The 26,597-nt window shown below is 34.8% G+C and overlaps 1 protein-coding gene across 2 annotated transcripts in view; it reads left to right on the forward strand.

Moving 5' to 3' along the window:
* The window catches only part of LRPPRC (leucine rich pentatricopeptide repeat containing), a 103,717-nt gene that overhangs the window by 40,733 nt on the left and 36,387 nt on the right, over positions 1 to 26,597 (forward strand). For both annotated transcript variants that reach the window (XM_060169847.1, XM_060169848.1), the window contains exons 15-25: positions 4,111 to 4,138; positions 5,898 to 5,955; positions 7,037 to 7,143; positions 7,356 to 7,433; positions 7,772 to 7,816; positions 8,178 to 8,291; positions 9,353 to 9,483; positions 10,199 to 10,284; positions 11,686 to 11,893; positions 20,092 to 20,216; positions 20,925 to 21,031. In XM_060169847.1, the coding sequence (XP_060025830.1) occupies positions 4,111 to 4,138; positions 5,898 to 5,955; positions 7,037 to 7,143; positions 7,356 to 7,433; positions 7,772 to 7,816; positions 8,178 to 8,291; positions 9,353 to 9,483; positions 10,199 to 10,284; positions 11,686 to 11,893; positions 20,092 to 20,216; positions 20,925 to 21,031 (1,087 nt within the window). The remainder of the gene's footprint in view (positions 1 to 4,110; positions 4,139 to 5,897; positions 5,956 to 7,036; positions 7,144 to 7,355; positions 7,434 to 7,771; positions 7,817 to 8,177; positions 8,292 to 9,352; positions 9,484 to 10,198; positions 10,285 to 11,685; positions 11,894 to 20,091; positions 20,217 to 20,924; positions 21,032 to 26,597) is intronic.

Raw genomic sequence — 26,597 nt, forward strand, 5'->3', positions numbered from 1 at the left:
TGACAGTGGCTATTTGAAGCGGGGAGAAAAGGGTACTGGTAACGGTAGGTGGGGGAATAGGACAACAGCAAGAGATAATCAACAATTCGTGGGATCCTTTTAGGTGCCCGTTGAACTTCCGGTGAAGATAATTCTAAACTTAGCCTTTCTGAGTCTGTTTCTTCTTCTGTGAAACAGGGAATTTAAATGCCTGCTTGCAGGATTGTCTTAAAAATTAAAAAATAAAATGCACTTGGAACCTAGTACAGAGGATTGTTTTTAAGGAGCACCTAGGGAAGGAGAATTTCTGAAACAGATTGAGTAGCATCACTGGAAGACTGGCAGGGAATGATCAACAACACAAATCTCAAAACTTAATCAAAGGGGACCAGAAGGTGTTAGTTGAATTTTGAATTGAGATGAGTGGTAATAGTAAGAGTACTTTCAGTGGAGGTTTGGGGCCAGAAGCCAGATTGCACGGATTGAGTGTGTGATGAAGAAGTGTTAACTATCCTTCACACAGCTTAGTTGAAAAGATTCTGTGTGGGGTTTTCTAGTTTGTTTTTTCTGGACCTGTGCCATCTGTCATGAAGCTTCACATTCAAGGTAGTGCTTTTAGTCATTTTCAGTTACTTTAGATGTATGTACAATTTTGAAAGTTTGCCTCTGTGCCTTCCCTAGGTACTTCATGCCAGGTTTGATGGCAATTTACTATCTTAGGGATACTTTTTGTTCTACATTAAGTTGATGTTTGATGAAAGATATGATTAAAGTAGCTTTTCTTAAAAAGAAAGCCCAGTTTATTAATGCTGAGAGTTAGAATAGAGATGTAAAATTTAGACCAGAGATGGTATGTGTTTATTTTTCATTATGGAGCTTTCAATCATTCACGAAAGTAGAACTCCAAAGTAGCCACTGCCCAGCTTCAACAGTTAAGATTTGGGCAGTCTTGTTTCATTTATTCCTTCCCCACCCCCACCCCCCTTTTTTCCCCTAGACTGTTTAAAATTATGGACCTCTTGTCATTCTGTCTCGTATATACCTCAGAACTTACTTTAAATAAAACAACCACTGTAATGTTATCACACCTGACAAAACTAACAGTAATTGAGAAAACGAATTCACCGAAGTCCCAAAGGGGTCCATGGTACAGGACAGATGACAAACCACTGCAAATCTTGCCACTTAATATTGTGCACTTTTGGGCATTGGCTTCTCAAGTCCTTGCAAGCTGATTTCCCTACTCCCCTTATTCCCACCTTCCTCCCCAGCACCACCACCCCCTACCCCAGTTCCTTAGGTGTGGTAAGCATCTATCTACAGGTTCAGATTTCTTGGAATTAAAGTGGATTCTAGCCTAACCAAAAAAGATGACTGATTTTTTTATCAATATAGATTTTTAGTGTATCTTATTCTTCACTGCACAGCATTTTATCTTCTTTTTTTTTAACTAATTAATTTATTTTGGCTGCGCCAGGCCTTAGTTGCAGCACGCAGGATCTTCTTTGAGGCATGAGGGATCTTTAGTTGCGGCGTGCAGACTTCTTAGTTGCGGCATGCGGGCTTCTTAGTAGTGGCATGTGGGCTTCTTAGTAGTGGCATGCATGTGGTATCTAGTTCCCTGACCAGGGATCGAACCCGGGCCCCCTGCACTGGGAGCGTGGAGTCTTACCTGCTGGACTGCCAGGGAAGTCCATATCTTCATATTTTGAGTGCTCACTCTTCTTTCACTTACTATTTGGCCCAAAAAAAAAAAAATTTTTTTTTAACATATGGAAGTACCAGGTAGTCAGAGGAGGCTGCTCTGTAATCAGTGGATGGATGAGATGAAAAACTTTCTTGTAACAGTTGAGAGATTGTCTTCCAGTTCAGCCTAGAGATATAATTTTTAGGTCAGTTTATCATGTCTTCTGCTAACTGATTACTCAAAGAGTTTTTTCCAAAACTGGAAGAAACACTATTAAATGCAGGGCTTCGTAAACATTTTTTTCCCCCACTTACTAATAAGATTTCATCTTTTTCAAAACTTTTTCTTAATGTGCTTTAGTAGGAGGGATGGTTTTTATCATAAGGCAGAGGATTCTAGAGGGGCATGGAACATGTTTTTATTTTTTGTTTTGAAGTACTTATGGAGTCATGGAAGTTGCAAAGATAGGACACAAAGGGCCTGTATACTCTCCATCCATTTTCCCCCAGTGGTTACATCTCATTTTATCACACGTATGGATTTGTGTAACCATTACTGCAGTGAAGATACAGAACTATGCCATCACTACAAATTACCCCCTTCCCCCAGTACCTCTTTATCTCCCATCCACCATCCCTAACCTATGGCAGCCACTAATTTGTTCTCAATTTTTATAATTTTAGTTTGCAAAGATTATATAACTGGACTCATAGAGTATATCATATTTTGAGATTGGCCTTTTTTCACTCAGCGTAATGTCCCTGAAATCCATCCAAGTAGTCATGTGTGTCAGTAGTTCATTCTGAATGTTTTTAAAGTTGAAATAAGTGCCTTATTAACTCACTATACCAAAACAGTCCACCCTAAACTACCCAACCTCAAGTTTAAAGAGGGCTATGAATTTTTAAAAAGGCCTGTAAGTTTTGTGGGTATTTTACAATGTTAAGTATAATATAGATAATTATAATAAATATATAAATCATATTCGCATTGTAAAATTATTAAAATGTAACTAGTCTCTTTAAAGTAGATTCTGTGTTTGACTTAAATATACAAAGCTTATAGACATTAAGTTTACAAAGCTTAAATAGTATAAGACTAGGGTTCATTGGTTACCCAGTTTTGTAAATGATTTTTCATTTAAACAGTCAGAATTTGGGTGAGCCGTTCTTTTTGCTTTCCTGAAATAATTTCACATTTATAGAAAATTACAAGAGTAGTACAGAGAACCTTTATATATCCCATTTATTTAACTTTTAGCATTTTTGACATTATCATTATACATTCTTTCCATCTATTTATACATGCATGTATATATAAATTTTAATTTTTTGGAACTATTTGGGCTTAGGTTGCATATGTCATGACCCTTTATCCTTAAATATGTCAGTATATAATTCTACAGAACAAGGATGTTCCCTTAACACAACTCCATCACAGTTGACAAATTCAGGAAATTTAACATTGATGGAATATTTTTATCTAATATAGCTCATATACCAGTTTTATCAATTATTTTCTCTTTCTCGCTCTTCTTTTTTTCCTCCAGAACAGAACAGAATCCAGTTCAGGGATGGATGTTAGTTGTCTTTTCTCTTTAATTTTCTCTGATCTGGAACAGTTCTTCAGGCTTTGTCGTTTATGACATTAGTAGTTTTGGAGAATACAGGCTGGTTATTTTCTAGAATGTTCCTCATGGTTCCCCATGATTAGTTTCATGTTACATCCCTGATTGGAATACCGCAGGAGTGATGTTCTGTCCTTCTCAGGGAATTAAATCTAAAATGTGTCCATCAGGGCTTCCCTGGTGGTGCAGTGGTTGAGAGTCTGCCTGCCGATGCAGGGGACACGGGTTCGTGCCCCGGTCCGGGAAGATCCCACATGCCACGGAGCGGCTGGGCCAATGAGCCGTGGCCGCTGAGCCTGCGCGTCCGGAGCGTGTGCTCCGCAACGGGAGAGGCCACAACAGTGAGAGGCCCACGTACCGCAAAAAAAAAAAACAAAATTAAAAATAAAATGTGTCCATCAGCATTTCATTAGTGGTATTAATTTTGATCACTCAGTGAAGATATTGGTTCGATTTCTCCATTATGTGGTTACTGTCTTTACCATTACAAGTCATAAGCAGTCTTGGGTAGACACTTTGAGACCATGCAAATATCCTGCTCCATCAAACTGGGACCCCAAGATTTACTGATTCTTGTTCTTGAATCAGAGCAAGAGCAAGAATCAGTAAATCTTATTTTGAGGGTTCGAAGTAAATGAGAGTCAATCTTTCTAAATTACCTTGGCTTGAAAATTCACCTTGAATTTGGAAACATTTATTTACATTTTTTAGGACTTTGATCTGTATGCATTGCATATAATAATTGCTAGTGTCTTTTAACTTAAAAATGTTTCTTAAACTTTTGGGTTTATTTTTAATCCTTTGCTGCCCCCTGCAGGTCTATGAATATAAATCTTTGGAGCAAGGTAAGTATTCGTAATATTGCAAATCATAACATGGTATATAAAAAGCAAAAGTTATAATAGCTTCATATATTTGTCATGTATCATTATAAATTAAGTGAATTTAGAATCTTCAAGTTGGTCATTTTAGTTTTAAAACTGCTTTCCTGGAGCATGAAATTTATTATTGAAGTGATCCTTTACTTTGTCCTAAATTCTTCATAAGGTTTTCAACTTTTCCAAAAAACAACTGTTAACGTTATTGCAGTAACCATACAGATTTAATAATTATTTTTAAAAATATATGCATGTGTGTATATGTTTGTGTATCTACATGTATATCTATATATGAATGATATACAAATAAATTTTAAACTGTTATCTTTTTAAGAAGTTAACTGCTTTTATGCAGGAAGTACAATGATCCTTATGCTGAATTACAAGAATATTTGTAGCTTAATAAAATCAGAATGCACATTATTGATTGGAATTCCCAATTTAAATAATTTTTAAAATCTTATTTTCATTCAGTTCTGTTTTTAGTATTAAACTGCCATTCAAACTATATAGTCAGTTATAATATATGGTTGAGATATTTATATTTAGAACTAATTTTTTGACTAGAAAGATTTTTCATTGGTTTATTAAATGTGTCTTTGTTCAAAATGTGGTGTTAAATTTGGCTGTCATGTCTGATGTATGGCTACAGCTTCTGGTAGAATTTATTGTCTACCTTCTACGCATGTCTGTGTTGGTTAAAAAAGTTTGTAGGTAAGGATTGTTTTGTTTTGCTTTGCTTTTGAACAGTTTCTACCTTAACCTTTGAATTGCTATTAACAGTAGCATGATTTTATGGTGGAGTGAAGTGGGGTATGGTCAGTTTTGCCTTATTTTCCATATTAGAAAATAAATAGTTGAAGAAGCTGCTGTAGTTTGAGTTGTTAATACTTATGGTATGTGCTGGGCACTATTTAAAGAACAAATAAGTTCAATCGTAGTATACACATGAGGTAATTCAGAATTCCTAACTCATATCACTTCAGAAAACTATGTTCCTTTCTTATTATCTTCTGCCCGTGGATATATAGTCAAGTACTGTGATCAAAAGTTAGATGTCAGTACTGTATGTAGGTTTTGTAATCGTTTTCATCATAAAATATATATTTGAATTTTTTAAATTGAAATTTTGTGGGCAGAATTAATGTTGATGAGTAAGTCTTTAGTTTTTGTGTATTCGGTTGATAAGAATCAATGAGAACAAACATGTTAGAACTTTCAACCCCCTTTTGTTTTAATGCCATTAAAATGACTGGGAAAATGTTCAAAAACTTAAAAAAAAGTTATTTAGTGGTTCAGGGAATTTTACTTTCTTATTTCTGTAAAACTACACTTAAAAGGAGGAAACTGGACCAATTTCAACAAGACCAAAAACAATACAATGACAAATAACATTGGTTGATAATTTCTATAAGATATTTCCTGTTATAACAGTTTATTTAAAACAGTATATAAAAGATCAGTTTAGAGGCTTTCTTAGTGACATTTCATGAAACATTGCAGTTTTCCTTCAACATGGATTTGTTTTGTTTTTGTTTTTAAAAGACAAGCCTATTATTTAAAAACGAAACAATCTCCTTGGCAGGTGGGGATGGTGTTGAATTACTATGATACAGAATAACACCTTACTGGGGAGAGGCTTTATTATTTCAAGAATTCAATTTCAGATTGTATTTGTTCTTGTTTGCTTCTCTTGCTGCAATGCACGCATTTCCTGTCTTACCAGATAACAGAACTGTTGTACAAGGATGGACGTTATTGCCAGGAGCCTCCAGGACCAACGGGTAGCGTTTCAATTTCGATGATTGTAACTTATCCACAAATCCATTCTTCTGTGTAATGATGGACTAGAAGGATTACAGCAGTAAACATTTTCTTTTTGAAAGTGAAATTTGAAAACATTTGGTTATAAATCTTTATATTGATAACCACAACATTTTGAGATCTGTGAGGTGTTTGGTTTTATCATAATTGTTTTTTTAAAGGGAGGGTTGGGAGGGCTTTTTTTTTTAGATATTGAGGAAATGCTTCTTATAGAATCAATCAAAATAGGCTTAAAAATTAGTAATCCTTAGTGTTTATGTGATTTTAATGTTTTGCCAGTATAATCAAACATATAAAATAGTAAAGCGGTCTTGTAGATTTTTCCACTTAAATATAATTTATTACCTAAAATATATTATTTGACATTTAATGATTTTTGTTTTCACATAATAAAGCCTAGAATATATGGGTTTCTGTAAGAAGGTACCCTTCTTAAAAGTTCATATTTTTCTATCCTAGGTATTAACACATGGCCCTATACATTTTATGCTTGAATGCATAGGAAAATTACTGTTGTTACAAAGCATCTTTGTTAATCTCGGTTTTTCATTGGCTAATAGGCAGCTCTCCACAGGATTACTGTATCTGCTTATTAAAATTATTTAACTTTCTATACTCAACATTTAACAGTCCTCTCTAATTTTATGTTTCCCTACTAAGTATTGCCCACCAAAAAATTAGTATAGAAATGTGTACAAGGCATTTATTTATTCTCACTATTTGTGATTTGGACAGGAAAGGGGTAAGGCCTTGGGCAGGACAACTTCTGTCACAGAGTGGTGGAAAAAAATAGATTGAAGTAAGATTCAGTACTGAAAAGCTGTCACTCGGTCTGAAAATAATTAATATTCCTTTCACTCACCAGTTAGATATGTGCTCCCAAACCACATAATCTCTATGCCTCAGTGATCATTGTTGCCATTTCAGAGCCTCTCATCAGGGTGACATCTCACACCAAAATGATTTCTTATAAATTAATCTTGATAACATGACAGTCTCAGTAATTTTAGTGGAATGCTTTCTCTTGTTTTTTTTCCACAGAAGCTGTTGGCTATTTTCTTTATAACTTGATTGACAGCATGAGTGACTCAGAGGTACAGGCCAAGGAGGAGCATTTGAGACAATACTTCCATCAGCTGATGGAGATGGTACCATTTCATTTTTTGCTATATAATGCCTGTCCTGTCTGACATGTATCTATTAGATTTGAAATTGCTGCTTTTAAGTACAACCAGACCACTTCTCAATGACATAGACGAGTTGGAGACTTAAATTATGTCTGAGATAATTTCTGTTAGACAAATCTCAGTTTGGTTGTCTAAAACTCAGTTGTTTTTTCTCCTCCCTTCCCTTTGCACAGAATGTAAAAATTCCTGAAAATATCTACAGAGGCATTCGTAATCTACTGGATAGCTACCATGTTCCTGAATTGATTAAGGTGTGTGTGAAACAGTAATCAACTTTTTAAAATGCTTAATTTATATATAAAAGCATGTTAAAATTTTATTTAAATATGTTGCTTTTGGCCAAAAGTTTATTTAAATGACAACCTTTAAAACAAGGCTTTTCATTGATTGTTGGTAAATGCTGTTTATATATTGAAGAACGTGTTTAAAGTATTTATTACAGTGGTTATAAAGCATGAACAGAATTTCTGCAAAATTTTGGAAGATGGAAAAATAACAGTGAAATGAAATGAAATTTCCAAAATTTGCTTTTGACATTTGCTAATATATTTTACACGTTTTCTGATTCTAATTTAAATCCCAATTTTAGGATGTTAATATGTTGGTTGAAAGAGAGAAGACAGACTCTCGAAAAGTAAGTAGGCTTTTTGAGTAGATTCTACATGCTATAGTAACCACATTTAATGAGAGTTCTAGACTGTGTCCTTATAAAACCAGTGGTTCCTAACATTTTTGTCATCAGTGTACCTCTAAGAAGTTGGTAAAAGCTATTTCAGAAAAATCAGCATATCTCAAAAAAATCGGCATATCTGAGAAATTTGCATATAATCTCAGGAGCTTTATAAACCCCTGGAGTCCATCCCCAGATCCCCAGATTAATATCCATGATAGCATTTATGACATTTAGGAAAGGTCAGTTTAAAGGGAAGAGTGACAAAGGGTGCATTTTCTTTGTAGGAAATTTCTTTCCTTCTTTTTTCTTTCCATTTCTGTAGACTACGCAGCCTACATCATCTGATTTGGAGTCTAAACTTGAAAAACTAAAAGCTGAAAATCAACCTATAGGAGATGTCCTGAAGCAACTCATATTAATGCTGTGTTCAGAAGAGGTAACTTATAACTATTTCAAATACGCTATTAAGGTAAAAAGAAATTCTTTATAGATAAAAGTAAGCAAAGCCAAATATAATATTTATGATTTTTACAATTAATTATTATACATCATGTCTGTGAAGAATGCAATTAAATGAAAGGTTAGCTAATTTCAGCTACACCTTGAATGGCATGTTTTCCGGTTACTGTAGTTTGTTTACAATAACCTGCAAAGTGAATGATAGTAACAGCCATGATAGGTTTATCATACATGCCAAATGTCCTTTCAAGCCATGGCTCCGGTCTCTTATATCTAGATTGTCAAGCAACTGATACATGCAGTCGTCATTTGCAAGTCAAATATTACTGGGTTGTTAATGCAGGGATTGAAATTCCATTTTCCTGCTGGAAAAAAGTCTTTCTGAGATAAAGGGTCTCTTGCCTTTTTTCAGCAGGCGTCCAGCTGTACTTTGTGTTCATTTTAGTGTGCGTCTGCAATTTGTGGTATATCACTAGACTTTTTCGGTTTTTAGTTCAGTATCATTTGGTCTTATGCCTGTGTTTCTAGGGGAACAGAAATAACAGCTGACTTTAAGGTTATAACATGGTACTATTAAATTCTAAAATATTTCCTTACATTACTCGGATATTGACTAGACTGTGAGGAACGTTGCAGTGATAGACATTTCTGTGCCTGGAAATTGGACGGTGAGTAAGGGCTCACTTGGTACATATTTAATCTGGAAGTCTTTTTTTTATAATACAGTACCCAAACCTTAAAACATCGAATTTGGCATAGTGGCCTGTTTTGCAGTGTAGATAACAAACCTTTTAAACCCCACATATATATATATCTTTTCCTGCTTTTTAAAAGGCAAATAAAAATACCAGGGAGCAAGGTGAAGTTAATACCATGAATCCATTTCTTTTCAGGGAGCAAGGTGAAGTTAATAACATGAATCCATTTATTTTAAAAGTACTATTAACTTTTTTTACACTCTCAACATTGAAACTAGAAATTTTATTTTATTTTTATATTAATTTCTTATTTCTTTTTCACTTCCATCCTTTATTTTAGAACATGCATAAAGCTCTTGAATTGAAAGCAAAATATGAATCAGATATGGTTATCGGTGGCTATGCCTCTTTAATAAATTTGTGCTGTCGACATGATAATGCAGAAGAGGCATTGAACCTGAAACGAGAATTGTGAGTACCCTGGCACTGAAACAAATCATCAGCATGTATGCTGATATACAGTCCTTGATGGATCATGTAGATTGACTACTACTCTCATACAATGTGAATTTAAAAAATTCTCTTTTGTGTTTTTGAAATTTCATACTATAAGACTCTTTGATTAATTATGGCTTGTTTTCAGCAAGGAGTCTTTGTTTAAGTATGATAAGACGTTCTATTCCTTAAAGCCAAAGTTTTTTTCCTCTTGATTTTACAACTGCATATGACAACAGTGGTGATGGTAACTATTTTATAAAGCTTGTTAAATATTCCACTTTCTGTACTGTAGGGTAAACAAAATTCTGTCCATTTCTAAGGTATCTTTGGTTTCCCATCCTGATACATTTGCCAAATAAAAATATGTCTTTCAGGGGTATTTCAGTATTCATGACAAAGTTAGAATCACCTTAAGTGCCATGAAGCAAAAGAGTTCCTTATTAGTGTCATTTGCAGATGGAAAGATGCAATATATATGTAGTGTTAGATTTTTACTTCGTCACTTTGAATATAATTACATGTGGATTTGTATATGGCTTCAAAAATAAACCTTAAGTAAATTGTAGAGGCCAATGTTAATAACAGTTCAGATTCTGATGAGTTTTTGAAAAGTGATCAAGTAGATATTGCAGTCCTTTTAACAGTTAAACAACTTCTAACATAATATAAATATGGCTTTAATTTTTAGTGACCGTTTAGATTCTTCTGCTGTCCTTGATACCAGCAAGTATGTAAGACTTGTAAAAGTATTGGGAAAACATGGCAAGCTCCAAGGTAAGCGTCAGCACATAAAGGAAACATGTGATGCAAGTATCTTGCCACTGGAATAACATGTGAATTGATATTAATGGTATATCATGTCTTGCAAAGTGCTTGAACACTTTGCAAAATTTGCATGTGAATCCAGCCAGAGCTGCATGGACAGTGTAGGCCATTAGTTTTAATGGATTGGCAAGCTTGTCATTTACATTTGCACAGCTCAGTGCTTTTTGCATTTCTGCAGCTAGTTTTTATTAGCATTGCTGTTTGGATTGAGTTTGAAGATCATGACTTATGGCACAATTTGCCTATATGCCTGCACTAATGGCTTTGTTTTCGCTTAAGAACGTTAGAAGGCTGAACATAAAACCTATAAATATAACCTTTATTCAAGAATATGAATTTTGCAGGAGTCTTTGTCTTCACTTTTAATAACATTAACAAAATGTGTACTTTAATAAGGTTTTACATAGAAGTTTGCGGGGAGAGCCTAGCCGATTATATTGTTGATGTATATACTCTAATTTTCTCGTAGTTGAGATAATGCTAAACGTAATGTAATTACACTTGATAATTTTTTATTACTGTTTGCTTGTTTCTTTCTCATTGGGCTTTATTTTGAAACTCTTTTTTTAACCTCCCTCTCTTTTATTCCTAGAGAAGATTTTTTAAAAAATCTCTGTAGTCAAAAATGTGGAGAAAATATTTGATTTGAACATTGAATTTTTTCCTAGGAAGCCTTTCTAACACAAAATTCTTTATGAAGATTAGACTGCTTTTTAAAAATCATTTTCTGTAAAGCGGTCAAAACATTTTTTCTGTGCAATAATTAAGAACAACATTATAAAAATGAACTTATTCCATATCCTAAAATGTTTGTTTCTGCCTTCCTAATGAAGCTTAATGAATCTAATGTATTAACATGCAGTCTTTTGGAAAGCTTTCATTGGCTCTGCTTGGCTAATTAGTATCGACATAGCAAACAGGCCCTATCGGTATCAGACCATTAGTCTGGCTGTATATACAGTGTAAACACATCTTTATTATCTGGCCTCCTGACAAGCCATCTGCTGAAGAAACAATGGTGTGATTTAGCAGATGTTAGCTCTGAACGATAAAAGCATCCATTTAGGAGGATCTTACAGCTATAGGGCAGACAGTACAGGGTTATGTGGTGCAGAGTGGGCACACAGTCCCTATCTATAATTTGTAGTCAAAGTTGCAGGGAAATGATAAAACCATGCTATTGTGGATTTATAATTGTAGTCTCGTTTAGAAATGCAAGTAGTAATTAACTTGAAATCGGCATTATACACTAGAATTTACATTCCTGCTGGGCTTGAAATGCTGTTTTAATAGCAGTTTGTTTTCCCTACATGAAATTACCTAAGGGTCTTTTGTGCTACTTCATTGTAGATGCTATTAACATTCTAAAGGAGATGAAAGAGAAGGATGTTCTTATCAAAGATGCAACAGTCTTGTCCTTTTTCCACATCCTAAATGGCGCAGCTTTAAGAGGTGAAACTGAAACAGTAAAACAGTTGCATGAAGCCATCGTGACTCTAGGGTTAGCGAAACCATCTACTACCTTAAGTTCCCCATTGGTCACCCTATATCTGGAAAAGTAAGTTAATTGAATTTTCAATTTTAAATGTTGGCATTGAAAGAATGAATCTAATCATTTGGGGATTATACTTTGTAAATTCTCTGTAATGCTGTGGAAGCCTTGGAGGTTATTCACCACAGAATAAGAGGACTTCTGTGGAGTAGGTGACCTATAAAATCACCAGCCGCCCTGTGGTCCTGTGGATTACTTCTCAATGGAATGATCTATGGTGATTTTTTTTGTATGGGGCATGTGATGATAGTACATGAAGCCAAATCTAGTTTTTCCCAGTTTTGAGCCTTATAAGTGTTAATTATTAATAAATATAAGAAAGAAGGATTCTCTGGGGCTTTTGATTATGCTTCATGACTGTTATTCAGGTAATGATGTGGCAGCGTCTCTTCATTGCTCCTTTCCTCCATGTAGTATTTTAATTGCATGTACCAATACAGTAGTTATTCTGGCTTCGATAAATATTGTAGAAGATGTCTCTGTGTCTTGTGGGAAGAAGATGAATTTTGTTAATAGGGTGAGATTTACTGAATTTGAAAATTTTTACATTTGGAATGTTTATGTTGGTGCCCAATTTAAGGTATTTTTTCCAGTGCAAATCATAAAGTCAACCTACTCTCTTGTAATGAGTGAAACATTTTAGTAAGATGATAAAGTGTCCTTTATTCTTTTCCTTTTGTGTTTGTTTTTCTTTTCCATTTTAAAAAATTTCTCAGATCTTACCTCTTTGTCATCTCTTCCATGGCTTAATGCAATTTTTAATCTGCTTATTTTGTGATTGTGATTTTCTAATTTTAGTTTGGATGTTGCCGTATCAGTGTCAGGAGAAAAGTAAAAGATAAATCTTAACGGTTCTCATATTCTTCCCACATTTCTGGTAGTTTTTCTTTATTTATTAGGGGGTATAATTAATTGAATATAATGAATGATTTAGTATTGAATTTAAAATGTGGAATAAAAACATCTCTTTTAACTAACTCTTTTTAGGAAATATGTGTACACACACATATATATATGCACACACATACATGCACATAAATGTTTTATGAAATAATTTCTTTGCCATCAATCAAAAAATAGTTTATCAGCTTAATATGATTTGGCTAAATCTTAACCTCCACAATCTCAGCATTACATCTTTTTAAAGAAATAGTGATTCAAACAATTATTGTGTTATTGAGTTCTCATGTTCACAGCCTACTTTATATAGAAATCCTATAATTAATATGCTTCCTCCTAGAATTTTTTTGATTGTTTAAAAGACCCGTCTCTGCAAATTGCATGTGGAGCTCTGCATAGGGATTTGAAAGAAATGGGCCCAGTGCCCAGAAGAATTAGGCCCTCCTCCACCACTGGGCAAAAATAAAATAATTAACAATGAAAATGAGGCCATGGTAGAAAAAGTATCTTACAAATAGAAATACTTTGAAGACAGAGGAGATACAAAAGTTTTCCAGAAGAGGTCTGCAGATGGGGCTCATGAACCAAGGAGAACTTCCCCCAAGGGAAAATGGAAATAGCATGGGATTCAGATGTTAATGTGGAGCATACTCTGTGCTTCAGATTTTACTGTACAGTCAGAGATTTGTGTGTCTCAGTAAAATCTGACTGTCCCTGTTAATTGGGCTCGAGAAATCTAAATTAGTTTCTTTTATGATTTTTTTTTTTTACTACTTTCAGATACAAAGAGAAATTACCTTCTATTTTTATTTGCCTGAATTTGTTTTTGTTTTTTGCTATCTTTGCTTTGCAGAGGCAGTTTCCATGACAAGATCTTCAGTTTCATCTGTCATGATAAAAAGGTTTTGTTGACTCTTTTAGAGTCAGGAGAATAATTAAAAGGAGATAAAGGAAATTTCATGTTTAGCAGAAAACAGTAGTAGCACTCCTGGTGGGGGCTAAGTTGGAGGAAAACATTGACTTTGCAACTTATTTTCAATTGTGTTTTCCCAACTGATGGAAGATAGCTAATTAATTCAGAATCATGACAAGTGCAGTACTAGGATTAACTATGCTAGCCTGCCCAAAAGTCTACATGTATTTGATTTGATTAAATATGTTTAATCTTCAATAATATCAGGTAATTGGCCTCAGCAGGTATGAACTCATCTGGAGAATGAGGCTTTTATTCAAACTTGAGGTAGAATTATGAGAAACATTTCAGAACACTTTACAAAATCTTCATCCTTTCAAGGGCAAGCATCTTTTTGGAAAGTCATTGCAAAGACTCTGAAGAAGGCTGTCACTTACAAATTGTAATTCTAGAACAAATTTGCGAGGTTGAGTTCCTTAGAAAGATGATTTTTAAGATTCAATAGATATTAATTTTGGACTGACTTTTCCAGCATTGGATAAAACACAGGAGAAATTTAATATTGTATCAGTTTGTTACTTGGATATTGTTTTAAAAGTTTTACAGTTATGAAAAATAATACATTTTGTTTTTATTCATTTGCCAAAGGAAATCCAAAATAACAGGTTTGCAAAATTTTGAAGAACTTGTTAAACTAATCTGATTTGTATTATCAAAATAATACTTGCACTGAAAAGAAGTATGCTGATTTGAACAAAATTTTCATGTGTTTCATTTACACTGGGACTGTTCTGTAAGTCACATGTCTACATGTAGTCCACATGAATGTTAAACATTTTCCTTTGTAACTACTTAAAAAAATTTTTTTTAATTGAAATCATGCCTGATCCAGAAAGATGACCTGGATCCTCCATATTAAGGAAGAAAGAAATGCTTTAAAATAGGTTAAAAGAGCTTTTGATTAGTCTTTATGCTATGATAAAGGAAATAAAATTAATGAAATTTGGGCCATTAGTTTTTTTTTTTTTTTTTGCGTTACGCGGGCATCTCACTGTTGTGGCCTCTCCCATTGCGGAGCAGCAGCTCCGGATGCACAGGCTCAGCGGCCATGGCTCACGGGCCTAGCCGCTCCACAGCATGTGGGATCTTCCCAGACTGGGGCATGAACCCGTGTCTCCTGCATCGGCAAGCGGACGCTCAACCACTGCGCCACCAGGGAAGCCCTTAGTTTTTAAAGCATAAAAATTTGTATGATGCAGTTTCAGATTCACTTGTATAGCTGATCCATTTTGGTTTCATTTCATATGAAAAATATCTGAAGCTGTTTAACTGGATTATTTAGTGCAAATGATCAAAGAATCTTTAATTTCTGCTTTCCATTTAGGATTTTTCTGTGCTGATTTGTGCTATAATCTGTATATACCCACATGCATTTCATTTAAGTGAATCATGGACTTTGTCCATATAATCCTCCCAGAACTCTTGCTAAATTAATCTTGAGTTCTTCATAAAGGTCACAATTTCTGTAAGATGAACCTATACCAATACGTTTTAAAACTTACTGTAACACTTCAATATGTTGCAGAAGTGGGAAATACACTTTTTATAATGCTGGTTATTCTGTCATATATACTCCCCTTTAATTTTGGCATCTTCATTTGTACTGGATACTTTTATTATTTGTGGGAATGCTCGCCTTCTAGAGTAAAACTCTTTATGTGCTGAAAGGAAATTAAGGAGGTTTGGCTCTTTTACTCCATTATTGCAATTAAGAATTTAGCATCATCAGTGCCAAAGGACAAAAGTGGTTCATTTGCCCTAGGGGGACAGGACAGTGATAAGATGATTTTTCGTCAAGGATCATTGGGTCGTAATTAAGTTACATTCATGGCTATTGCTTTTTGAAGGATGATTGGTAAATGACAGGCTTCATGTGCTTCGTACGGACAGTGTTCAGTAGGGTTTTTTCTCCCTCTGTCAGAAAATCCTGTTGAGCCTGATAATGTAAATGTGGCATTTTATTCTGAACAAAAGAGCAGGGAAATGAGCTATCTTGTCTAATCATTCAGTTGTTTAACACCGACTTCCAGTTTAGACTCAATTGGCTGGAAAGCACTTGACATGTGAAGTTAGTGCTGTTCCGAAAGCATGTTTGAGTAAATTTGAAAGTAAGTGACAGCTAAATTGTACCTAGGGAAATTACAAAGCCTTCAACACAGTTAATTTTTTTGGGAGGATTAGTTGTAATTGCAACACTAGTCTCCTTGAAGATTCCGCATTTATAGATGATGAACAGAAAAAGAAACATTTAGCTCTTTCAAGGGCTGGTTCTCTTCACAGAATAATTTTTGTGAAGTCGATGGTTTCTCCTGAATTGATTTCTTTCCACACTGAACATCTGCTTAAGATTTATATAATAGTCAGTTTTTAGAGTGTTAAGGTGTTTTTTGTTTCCCCCTCCCTTGTTTTGAACTTTTTTCTCCCCTAAAGCCCCTCTTTTCTCCAGTGATTTCAGATTTTGAGAGCTTTTCAGTCAGTAAGCTCTTTAGGTAAATCGCCACTTCACCAACACTTTATGCATAATGTTGAAGCACTTTATTCCAATTAAAAAATTAATACTTGTCATTTAAAATTTTGATTAAATTGGAAGTTATTTGCTATAGGTAAGGAAACTAAGTTTAAAGCTACCAGTAGGTAGATAGTTGTCACTGGTTGTTCTTGTTCAAGATTGTATGAAACACATTTGTGATTTTTACAGTTATATATAAAGGAATTTGAGTTAGGAGGACTTTGTTTTCTGGTACCTTTAAGTAGGTAGTTTTATGATCAGCCTCATATAAATGTTATGTCCAGGGTTTGTTTTTCTGTCAATGACATAAAGCATACTTTCATTTCATAATAAGGACTAACACAAGAGGTAACATCAGATTTGCCATGTTCTTATTGGACTCAGTCTATTATATATATGTGTGTTCTTAAAATTTAGAATTATAGAATCTTCCTTTCCACTGTTCTGTTTTTATTTCATAGGCTCCCAGAATTTTGATAAAGGCTATGTTGAGTTAATTTACATCAATCAAAAATATTTTTAAATGATTGATTACTTTTTATTAGCATGTATAGTTTTATTTATGAAAATCACTTTATGTATATCATTGAAATACTTTGGGAGGGTGTCTAGTCGTTGAAAATATCACAGTGGATTTTTCTTAGAGATAATAGTATGTTAATAGAGTTGATTTTCACTTAGTATTATTTGAGGTTTGTGAAAGCAGTGGCTAAATTTTTATCAGGATTGGACTTTTAAAAATTTGTGACCCGTTTGTATATAAAGCTTTAGGAATTATGCGTGTATACTGAAATAAGCATGGGGTAAGTTTTGAATCCAGAATTAATGTTTTCAACAAGATTTCTTCAAAAGATTATTATTTTAGAGTAGAGTTTTAAATCAGTTCTAGTGTTTTAAAGTGTACAAAGGAAATCACAGAATCATTTTAGGTCACAGAAACTAGAAATACACTGATTGATAAAGTCTTCCCCCACATTTTGGGTATAAGGCAGTTTCCACCTTTTCCCATTTGATATTTTACTGCACTTACTGATTTCATCCAGCCTAATAAAAGTGGTATTTTCATGTGATGATTTTTTCTGCTGGTGTGAAACATTTGAGATGATGAACCTAACAAGCTCAAGTTCATAGAACCTTGCGTTAGAGTATTAGAACTGGGAGGGAACCCAAAGGTCCTTGAGTTCAACTGTTGTGATAATCTGCTTTCATCACCACTTCTAGAAATGTGTCACACTGCTGTAGCCAAGCTGCATGTAGTACTTATCAATTGGGATTGAAATTCAAAAGTCCTATGCGTATACAACTATTTTCACAGTAATGTGAATTTTATATAGTTTCTCATATTTTTCATTTCCCTCACCCAAAGTTTTCAAGCTTTAATAGGAAAGATTAATGATGACATCAAATCATACGAGGAGTGGACATTTTTATCTCTTTAAAGTGACGTGATCCAACCAAACACAAGTCAGAATGTAGATAATAAGGACTGAAAAGAAACGACTAGACCTTAGTTCATTTCTATCATCAGTAAGCACACTTTGTACAAAATGTTTCACTATAGATTTCTAATTCATTTTGTTGGCAACCTGGGGTCAGTGACATTGTTACTTAAAATTACTAACAAATATATATGAATTATTTCCATTTTGCTATACTTGTCTTTTCTGTTGTTGTTCTGAGCATGTATAATCTTCAGAAGCATATATTTGGAGACCAAAGACTATTAACATGTCTCTTTGATTGACAGAACAATTATTCCCTCATTTATTGATAGCTTTGACCTAATGTAGGGAAAATACAATTGAGACAATATTATCCTAGTTTGGAAATTGATCTGAAAAAGCAAATTATACTGCTTTTTAAAAATCAGTGTGTGTTAGTTTTTCTCTTAAATATTTTGGTAGTTTTCCATTAAATGGAATTGTAAAAAGGTAATAACTTGTATCTGAAGCAAGGGAAAATACTGATTATATAAAGCTTTATATCATATGTGGTAGCATTTCTCTTGTATGACAGTAATCTAGCCTGCAACATCTACTTGCAGTTTTGAAATTAACCTGTAATTTAGTCTTCACCCCAAATGACAAAAATTCAAATGACTCTGTGGGGTGCCGGAAGATGCACTGTAAACAGGGCTTAGTAAGGGGATAAGGTAGAGTTCCGTCAGGATAGGCTCATTTTCACTGTGTCAGTATTGTAGTAAAATTAATGCTTCTGCATGATACTTTACTTTTTAGTACAGTTTAAAACCTTAATCTAGATAAAATGGTAATTCAATCTAGGGCAACATAACATTTGTATAATGAACCAAAATGTTAGGGCTTCAATGGAAAATTTTAAAAGGCTTTCTTCCTTTTGAAAACTGTTGCACATGTGAGAGAAATGTGTTTTCTCCACAAGGATTGTCACTGTTATCGCTACTTGTACTTTGGTCCATGTCTCTAACCATGCTTTTTTTAATACATTTCATACTTTCTTTTCAAAAATCTTTAATTTCTTATTCCATATTACACCACCTTATTAGGTTAAACAAACAACATTGCTTTTAATAGAGCATAATGTATAATTAGATGTACTCAACTGAAAGGGGGGAGAGTCCAGGGACCTGATGACAGTGCCTTTCTCTGTTTACCTGGTGGCCTTAGGCTAATCAGTCAATCTCTAGATGCCTTAATTTCCTCATCTATTTAAAAATAAAGGAAGGTGGCAAGTAGAATTGGATCACATAATCTCTACAGCTTTTTCACGGTCTTAATAATTTCTCATACTGTCATTTTCCAAGGGAAATAGTAGGTTTTGAGGACACACAAGAATGTGTTTCCACACTTATTTAATAAACTGACTTAATGAAAATATCTTTTTATTTTAATTAATTAACCACATAAGAGAAGCTTCGATTTTATAATTGGAAATAATTTTTAAAAGCTTACCCTCTTATGAAAAGCTTTTAAAGAGTTCTAGAATTCACCAACCCTAAGAATATCCTAGGTTTAGCAACAGTAAGTTTCTATATGTATGAATCCTAAAGTTACTTCTTCCTGGGATTTCCTTGTGGCACATGGTTAGGAATCCTCCTGCTAATGCAGGGGACATGGGTTTGAGCCCTGGTCCGGGAAGGTCCCACATACTGCGGAGCACCTAAGCCCGTGCGCCACAACTACTGAAGCCCGAGTGCCTAGAGCCTGTGCTCCGCAACAAGAGAAGCCACAGCAATGAGAAGCCCACGCACTGCAACGAAGAGTAGCCCCTGCTCACCACAACTAGAGAAAGCCCACGCGCAGCGACAAAGACCCAACGCACCCAAAAGTAAATTAAAAAAAAAAAAGTTAGTTCCTCCTTATCTGGAGAGGCAGCAGTATGAAACATATGATGAGAAAGGTGAAAGTGCTTGAAAAGTTCTTGATGACTGTTGATGGACATTTAATAAAGTTTCCCAAATCTGGAATTATTGAGGACCATAAACACAAAGTAGTTGGAAAAAATATTTGACAGTAGTCCTTGTTTTTAGAATAATGCATTCTTATAGCAATTTATATATAATCTGAGAGAATGCCTTCATCTTTTGGACTTTTTAATAAGTACCATTTAGCAAGCAAAATAATAAAAGTTGAAGCAGGGAAAACAGGGAACCACTAATGATGTCTGTACTCTGAACATTGATTTTTATATAAGGATTGTTTCTTGTATTTTTTTTTTCCAATTTGGCTTCGTGATATTCTACCTTAAATAAAACTCACTCGTGTACCTTTTGACTGGTCATTGTATAGCTCTCAAATTAATTAGATATATTTTATTCACTGTTAATATTTTGATGTTTCCAAGGGATGACTTACCTACTGCTCTTGAAGTCACGATTGACTGCTATAAAAAGTATAAAATACTACCAAGGATTCATGATGTCCTATGTAAACTGGTAGAGAAAGGCGAGACTGATCTGATTCAGAAAGGTTAGTCACCTTCTAATTCGTTAGTGTTGTTAGTTTTCTTTTTTCCCCTCTTGCTTATTTAATCTTAATGTGTTGCTGTGAAGAGAGAATTTAACAGGAAGGCAAGCACATCCAGAGAAACTTTGTTACACTTCTGAGTTGAAAAATAGCAGGTATATTTTTAACATTATAAATGTACTTGATTTTAGTAACTTCATTTTGAAAAGTCACCCCTCTTGTTTTTTGTGTGTGTGTGTGTGGTACGCGGGCCTCTCACTGTTGTGGCCTCTCCCGTTGCGGAGCACAGGCTCCGGACACGCAGGCTCAGTGGCCATGGCTCACGGGCCTAGCCGCTCCGTGGCATGTGGGATCTTCCCGGACCGGGGCACGAACCCATGTCCCCGGCACCGGCAGGTGGACTCTCAACCACTGCACCACCAGGGAAGCCCCCCTCTGTTATTTTTTGGTCCGCTTCTTGATGATCTGCCTTTGTGAGATTTTCAGCCTTATCCTCACCAGTTCTCTTTGAAGCTAGTCACAGGTACTTAATGTCATAAATGTATGCTGTTTCATAAGGAATGTGACAGAAAATTGGTTGATTTAGCTATAACCTTTAAGTTATTCTAAATATTTGTTTTAAACTTTTCTTGTATTTGTTCAGAACTCTTCAAGTGATATAGTGTTAGTCTATATTTTGTCTTCTAATATATTTTCTTCTTTCCTCTCTAGCAATGGACTTTGTGAGCCAAGAACAAGGTGAAATGACTATGCTGTATGATCTCTTCTTTGCCTTCCTACAAACAGGAAATTACAAAGAGGCCAAGAAGATCATTGAGGTATGATTTTAACTCCAGTATTCTAATTGTACAGCTATTTAGACTCTTAATTAGAATATGTTTACAAATTTTAACCTTTAATTACACATGTTCTGATTCATGTTAATGTAATTCAGTATCAATAATGTGGGTGAGAGGGAGAGACTCGGCCAGCTTCTTTATTGTATATAATTACAGTTCAGAAAAGGCAGCCTGGTTGTATATTGAATTTGTTTCTTCACTTTGTTAAATTCACTGTTATATATCAAAATGATATTTGCATATTAAATCTTGGATTGTGGAACAATTAAATTAAACTGGCATTCCTGTGTGTAAAGTTGCTAATCCTCTTTGCCAAGGAATTCTTTGTTCTTAAAAGCAGTGGAATTTAATTTGCTGCAGACCATGCTCAGATTTATTTGTAATGCTTGTCTATAAGTTAATCAGCCAAACAAGTGCTGTCTGCAGGTGTTTGGCATTTAATTTAAAATTTCTTCTTTTTTTTTCACTATGGTAAGCAGCTTACGGGAAATGGTAGGTGACAAACCTGGGCTATTTAGGATTAGTATATTTTATCTAGGCTTGATTGAAATTTTGCTTACTGAAATTGATAAGTCAAAGGGCAACGATAAAGTCTGTCCAAATTGTGATTAATTTCATTATTAAACAATTCTGTATCTCCTAAAAAAATCATTTCAGAGAAGATGGACCCATCGCCTTAAGAAATATTACTTTTAATATGAGTAAAATAAACTTGTGAATACATCAGTAATCATTTTTCTCTCAGATATACTTTACTGTTACTCCATGTCTTTTCCCAAAATTGCCCATGGTGGACGAGACATAAAGGTGGTGTTTGGCCTCCTTGTTTTTATGTTGATGACTGCTTATAATGGATTTGAAAATAGAGGCACACATCCCAGAAAATTATTAGTTTCTCTTGACATTTTTCGAAGAAAAGTCTAGTATGAAAAAGGACTGTGAAATTAATTCAGAACTTTCTTATATTTCTATCTGTCTTTAACTCAATCTGTCCTCCTGTCGGAGGGAAGTGTGGAGTATGCTGTCTTGGACAGGTGCTTCTATAGCTCGAGTAGTTCATTTGTATTTTCTAGAAAATGTTATAAATTCTCTCATCGAAGGTGCACAGTTTATGTATCTGAAAATGAGAGAAGCTGTCTGCCTGTTGAGTTCTGTACTCTGTATGCATGTTATCAGTATTAGTAAGGCACTGATCAGAGCAGAAATAAAGCTCAGGTATTCAGATAATAGTGATTAGAGGTTCTACAGCAGGAAATCATGTGGCTCTCTTTGTGTAATAAGCAAGACATAATAGGAAGCACAAAAGGCATGAGTGGGTTCTCCTTCTGTCATCTACTTGCTAGTGTGATAATAAATAAGTTACTAAACCTTTCTAAGCTTCCTCATCTCTAAAAGGAAATATAGTATCTTTCTTTAAGATTCAATCACATAATGTATGTAAAGCAGCTTGCATGTTTCCTGGATTATGGTAGTAATCAATATTATTAATTCTCTTTGCCCCTTAAAGGTAGAGATTGTGTTTTCTTCATCCCACATAATTCACAGTATGATGCTTAGCATAAGTTGCATGTTTGTCACATGAATAGGCGAGAGGAGGCTGCATCTTAATTACTTTAAAGCTTTGCCAATGTACAACATCATTGAGTGTAATCATTTAGGAATGGCTGTCTACCGATGACACAGTTTTTATAGTGAATGTGTACAGAATTGCTTAAAGGATACAGAATAGCTTTACAGAATCCCTCTGCAGTACCCTAGGGTAGGACAGCAGGGTGTGCAATATATGGAAATATGCTGAAGCACGTTTTTAGGGGTTTTTTTGTTTTTTTTAATGGTTAGTTGGAATTGAATTAAAGTGGGAACTTGATTTTTTTACTATTAAAATTCAAGACCTGGAGTTCTCTCTTGTGGTTTTCTAAGGATTATTGGAAATATTAAAAGTAATGAAAATTAATAAACTAGGACTGTATCACCGTATGAAAGAATATTATCAATACTGAGGAACATTTTTATTATTCCCCAAAACACAATAGTGTCTTATTAATGGGTAGATTCACTAGAGTTGAATTTCCAAAGCAAAATATACAATAAAGCTTCTTTGTATTTGAAACACTGTGGGAGCTAAGATAAACCAAGTCATACAAATGGTCTCATTAAGTAAAGAAAGAGACAAGATTCAGTGTATAATATGACCTGTGCTTTTAAAATGAGTTGGTATACATACATATATATAATACGTTTTAACATAGTTTTATATTTTAATTCTACCCATGGATTATTGCAGGAGGGTGGAATTATAGCTGGCATTTTGCTATATACTTTTCTGTATTTTCTGAGTTTTCAGTAATGAGCATATGTATTCTTATTGTATATATACTCAGAGTGTTATTTTCTAGTAAAAGAGAGGGAAAAGTAAATAAGACTTACATCCACCCTCAAGGAGCTAATGTGAGATTAATACGTGAAGATAATGTCTATATAAGACTGAGAAGTGTTGACTGCTGTAAGAAAAATACAAATAGTTCTGAGAGTTCAAGAGAGAAAATTATTCCCAGTGTAGGAAATTAGGTAAGACTTTATTGAGAAAATGGGGTTTAGGGTGTGGCTTGATGGATGTGGTAAGTACTGTTCACGTTTGGGAGTTTGATAGGGTTGGGCAATGTATTAAAGGTATTAGAGGTAGAACAAAGAAGTAGAAAAGGGAAGTCTCTAAGTAGTTCCTTTTTTTTCTCCAGCTTCATTGAGATACAAGTGACATTTAACATTGTATAAGTTTAAGGTGTACAACCTGTTGGTTTGATGTACTTATATATTGCAAAATGATTACCACTGTAGTGTTAGTTAACACCTCCATTACCTCATGTAATTACCATTTCTTTTTTGTGGTGAGAACATTTAAGATCTACTCTTAGCATCTTCCAAGTATATGAGTGTGTATGTGTGTGTGTGTGTATGTGTGTACGTGCACGCTGTATAGTTAAGTATAACTGCCATGTTGTACGTTAGATCCCCAGTACCTCTTCGTCTTAGAAGTGGAAGTTTGTACCATTTGACCAACATCTCCCCGTTTCTCCCCACCCCAAGACGCTGGCAACCACCATTCTATGCACTGTTTTTTTGGAGTTCAGCTTTTTTAGATTTCACATGTAAGGGATATCATACAGTCTTTCCATGTCTCTGTCTGACTTATTTTCCTTAGCATAATGCTTTCATGGTATATCTTCTTTGTTGCAAATGGCAGAATTTCTTTCTTTCTCATGGCTGAATAGTGTGTGTGGTGTGTGTGTGCGCATGTGTGTATGACTTGCAAATATTTTCTCTCATTTCATGGGTTGCCTTTTAATTTTGTTGATTGTTTCTCTTGCTGTACAGAAGCTTTTTAGTTTGATGTAGTCCCACTTATTTATTTTTGCTTTTTTCACTTATGGTTTTGTGTCTTATCCAAAACATTGTTGCCAAGACCAGTATCAGGGAGCTTTTCCCCTGTGTTTTGTTCTGGGAGATTTATGATTTCAGGCTTTATGTTAAAGTCTTTAATCCATTGCAAGTTAATTTTTGTAAGTGGTGAAAGATAGGGGTTTAATTTTATTCTACTGCATGTGATTATCTAGTTTTCCCAATACCATTTATTAAAGAGACTATCCTTTTCCTGTTGAGTATTCTTGGCTCCCTTGTCAAATATTAGTTGACTATATATGTGAAGGTTTATTTCTGATTCTGTTCCATTGGTCTTTGCTTCTGTTTTTATTCCAGTACCGTTCTGTTTGATTATTATAGCTTTGTAGTGTAGTTTTAGGAAGTGTGATGCCTCCAGCTTTGTTCTTTTTCAGGGCTGCTTTGGCTATTTGTGATCTTTTGTGGTTCCATACAAATTTTAGGATTGTTTTTTCTATTTCTGTGAAAAATGCCATTCAGAATTTTGATAGGGATTTCACTGATTCTATAGATAGCTTTGGATAGTATAGACATTTTAACAATATTAATTCTTCTGATCCATGAACACGGGGTATTTTTTCATTTATTTATGTCTTCAGTTTCTTTCATCAAAGTCTTACAGTTTTCAGTGTACAGATCTTTCACAACCTTGGTTAAATTTATTCCTAGGTTGTTTTTTTTTAATCATTTTGCTCATCTTGTGAATGGTATTTTATTTTTTTCAGATATTCTGCTAGTGGATAGAAATGAAACTGATTTCTATATGTTGATTTTGTATCCTGCAGCTTTACTGAATCCGTTGATTAGTTCTAATAGTTTTTTGGTGGAGTCTTTAGGATTTTCTGCATATAATATCTTGTCATCTGCAAACAAAGTTTTATTTCTTTCTGATTTCTTAAATAGTTCTTTCATCCTGGGGTATAGGATTTATAGGAAGTATTTTGTAAGGGTAGATTGTTCCCAGAGACCCTTCAGTATCAGAATAAGCAGGCTTGAGTTCATGCAGAAGACAGTGAACTCTCAGCAGTGTTAGAAAGAAATTTATACTAGCAGAAGAATGTGTGCTAGATGAAATGGGGTTGGGGACAGTGAGATTAATAGTATCTGAATTAGGATAGTGGTTGTAGGGGTTTTGTTGTTGTTGTTGTTTGCGGTACGCGGCCCTCTCACTGTTGTGGCCTCTCCTGTTGCGGAGCACAGGCTCCAGACGCGCAGGCTCAGTGGCGGTGGCTCACAGGCCTAGCCGCTCCTCGGCATGTGGGATCTTCCTGGACCAGGGCACGAGCCTGCGTCCCCTGCATCGGCAGGCGGACTCTCAACCACTGCGCCACCAGGGAAGCCCTGTTGTAGGGATTTTTAAGACACTTTACTCAGTCATCTCAAATGATATCTAATAATTGAAGGATAGTGACCTTAGCAGAAGGTATGGTGAATTAACAGAGGCATAATATCATCTAAGCTCTGACTTGAGAGAAACTAAGCTCTAACTTAGATCTGATACAGCGTCTCCCATCATGAACCCTTATAAGTTGGCATTGGCAGATTTCGTCACCTAAAACTTCCTGGATGAAGTCCTTTAACTAAGGTGGTTGTTAATATTTGAGTGGCTTCCCATTTTGACCAATTTCCCCTCCTTCCGTCCCTCCCTCCTGCCCTTCAATAAATAATTATGGCTCACATCTTACAGTCTTGTTCTAAAAAGATAGACCTTAAAAAGATGAAAGTCCGTAAAATGCAATAATTGCTGTAACAGAAAGTGCTGTGGAAAGCATCTGTTTCAGACTAGATCTTTGTGAGGAAGTGATGTTTGGGATGAGAACTAAAGGATGAACTGGGAGCCAGCCACATAAAGAGTGGGAGCAAAAGCATTTCACTTAGAGGGCACTGTCTGTGCAAAGGCCCGAGAAATTTTGTTATGTTTTTATAGATGGTACCTTCTTTTATGGTTCATAGTAGCAAAGATTTGGACTAAAACTCAGGCCTCCTGAGTTCTAGTCCCATGCTTTTTTTGCTAGAAATTATGATAAAATAGAGTGGTATTTCTTTGTTTTAAAAAAAAAATGACTTCATTCTTTCGGCCAAGTGTCTTTTAAGGTACTTCATTCACCTC

Source organism: Lagenorhynchus albirostris, chromosome 13 (genome assembly GCF_949774975.1).
Source record: "Lagenorhynchus albirostris chromosome 13, mLagAlb1.1, whole genome shotgun sequence".
NCBI lineage: Eukaryota > Metazoa > Chordata > Mammalia > Artiodactyla > Delphinidae > Lagenorhynchus > Lagenorhynchus albirostris.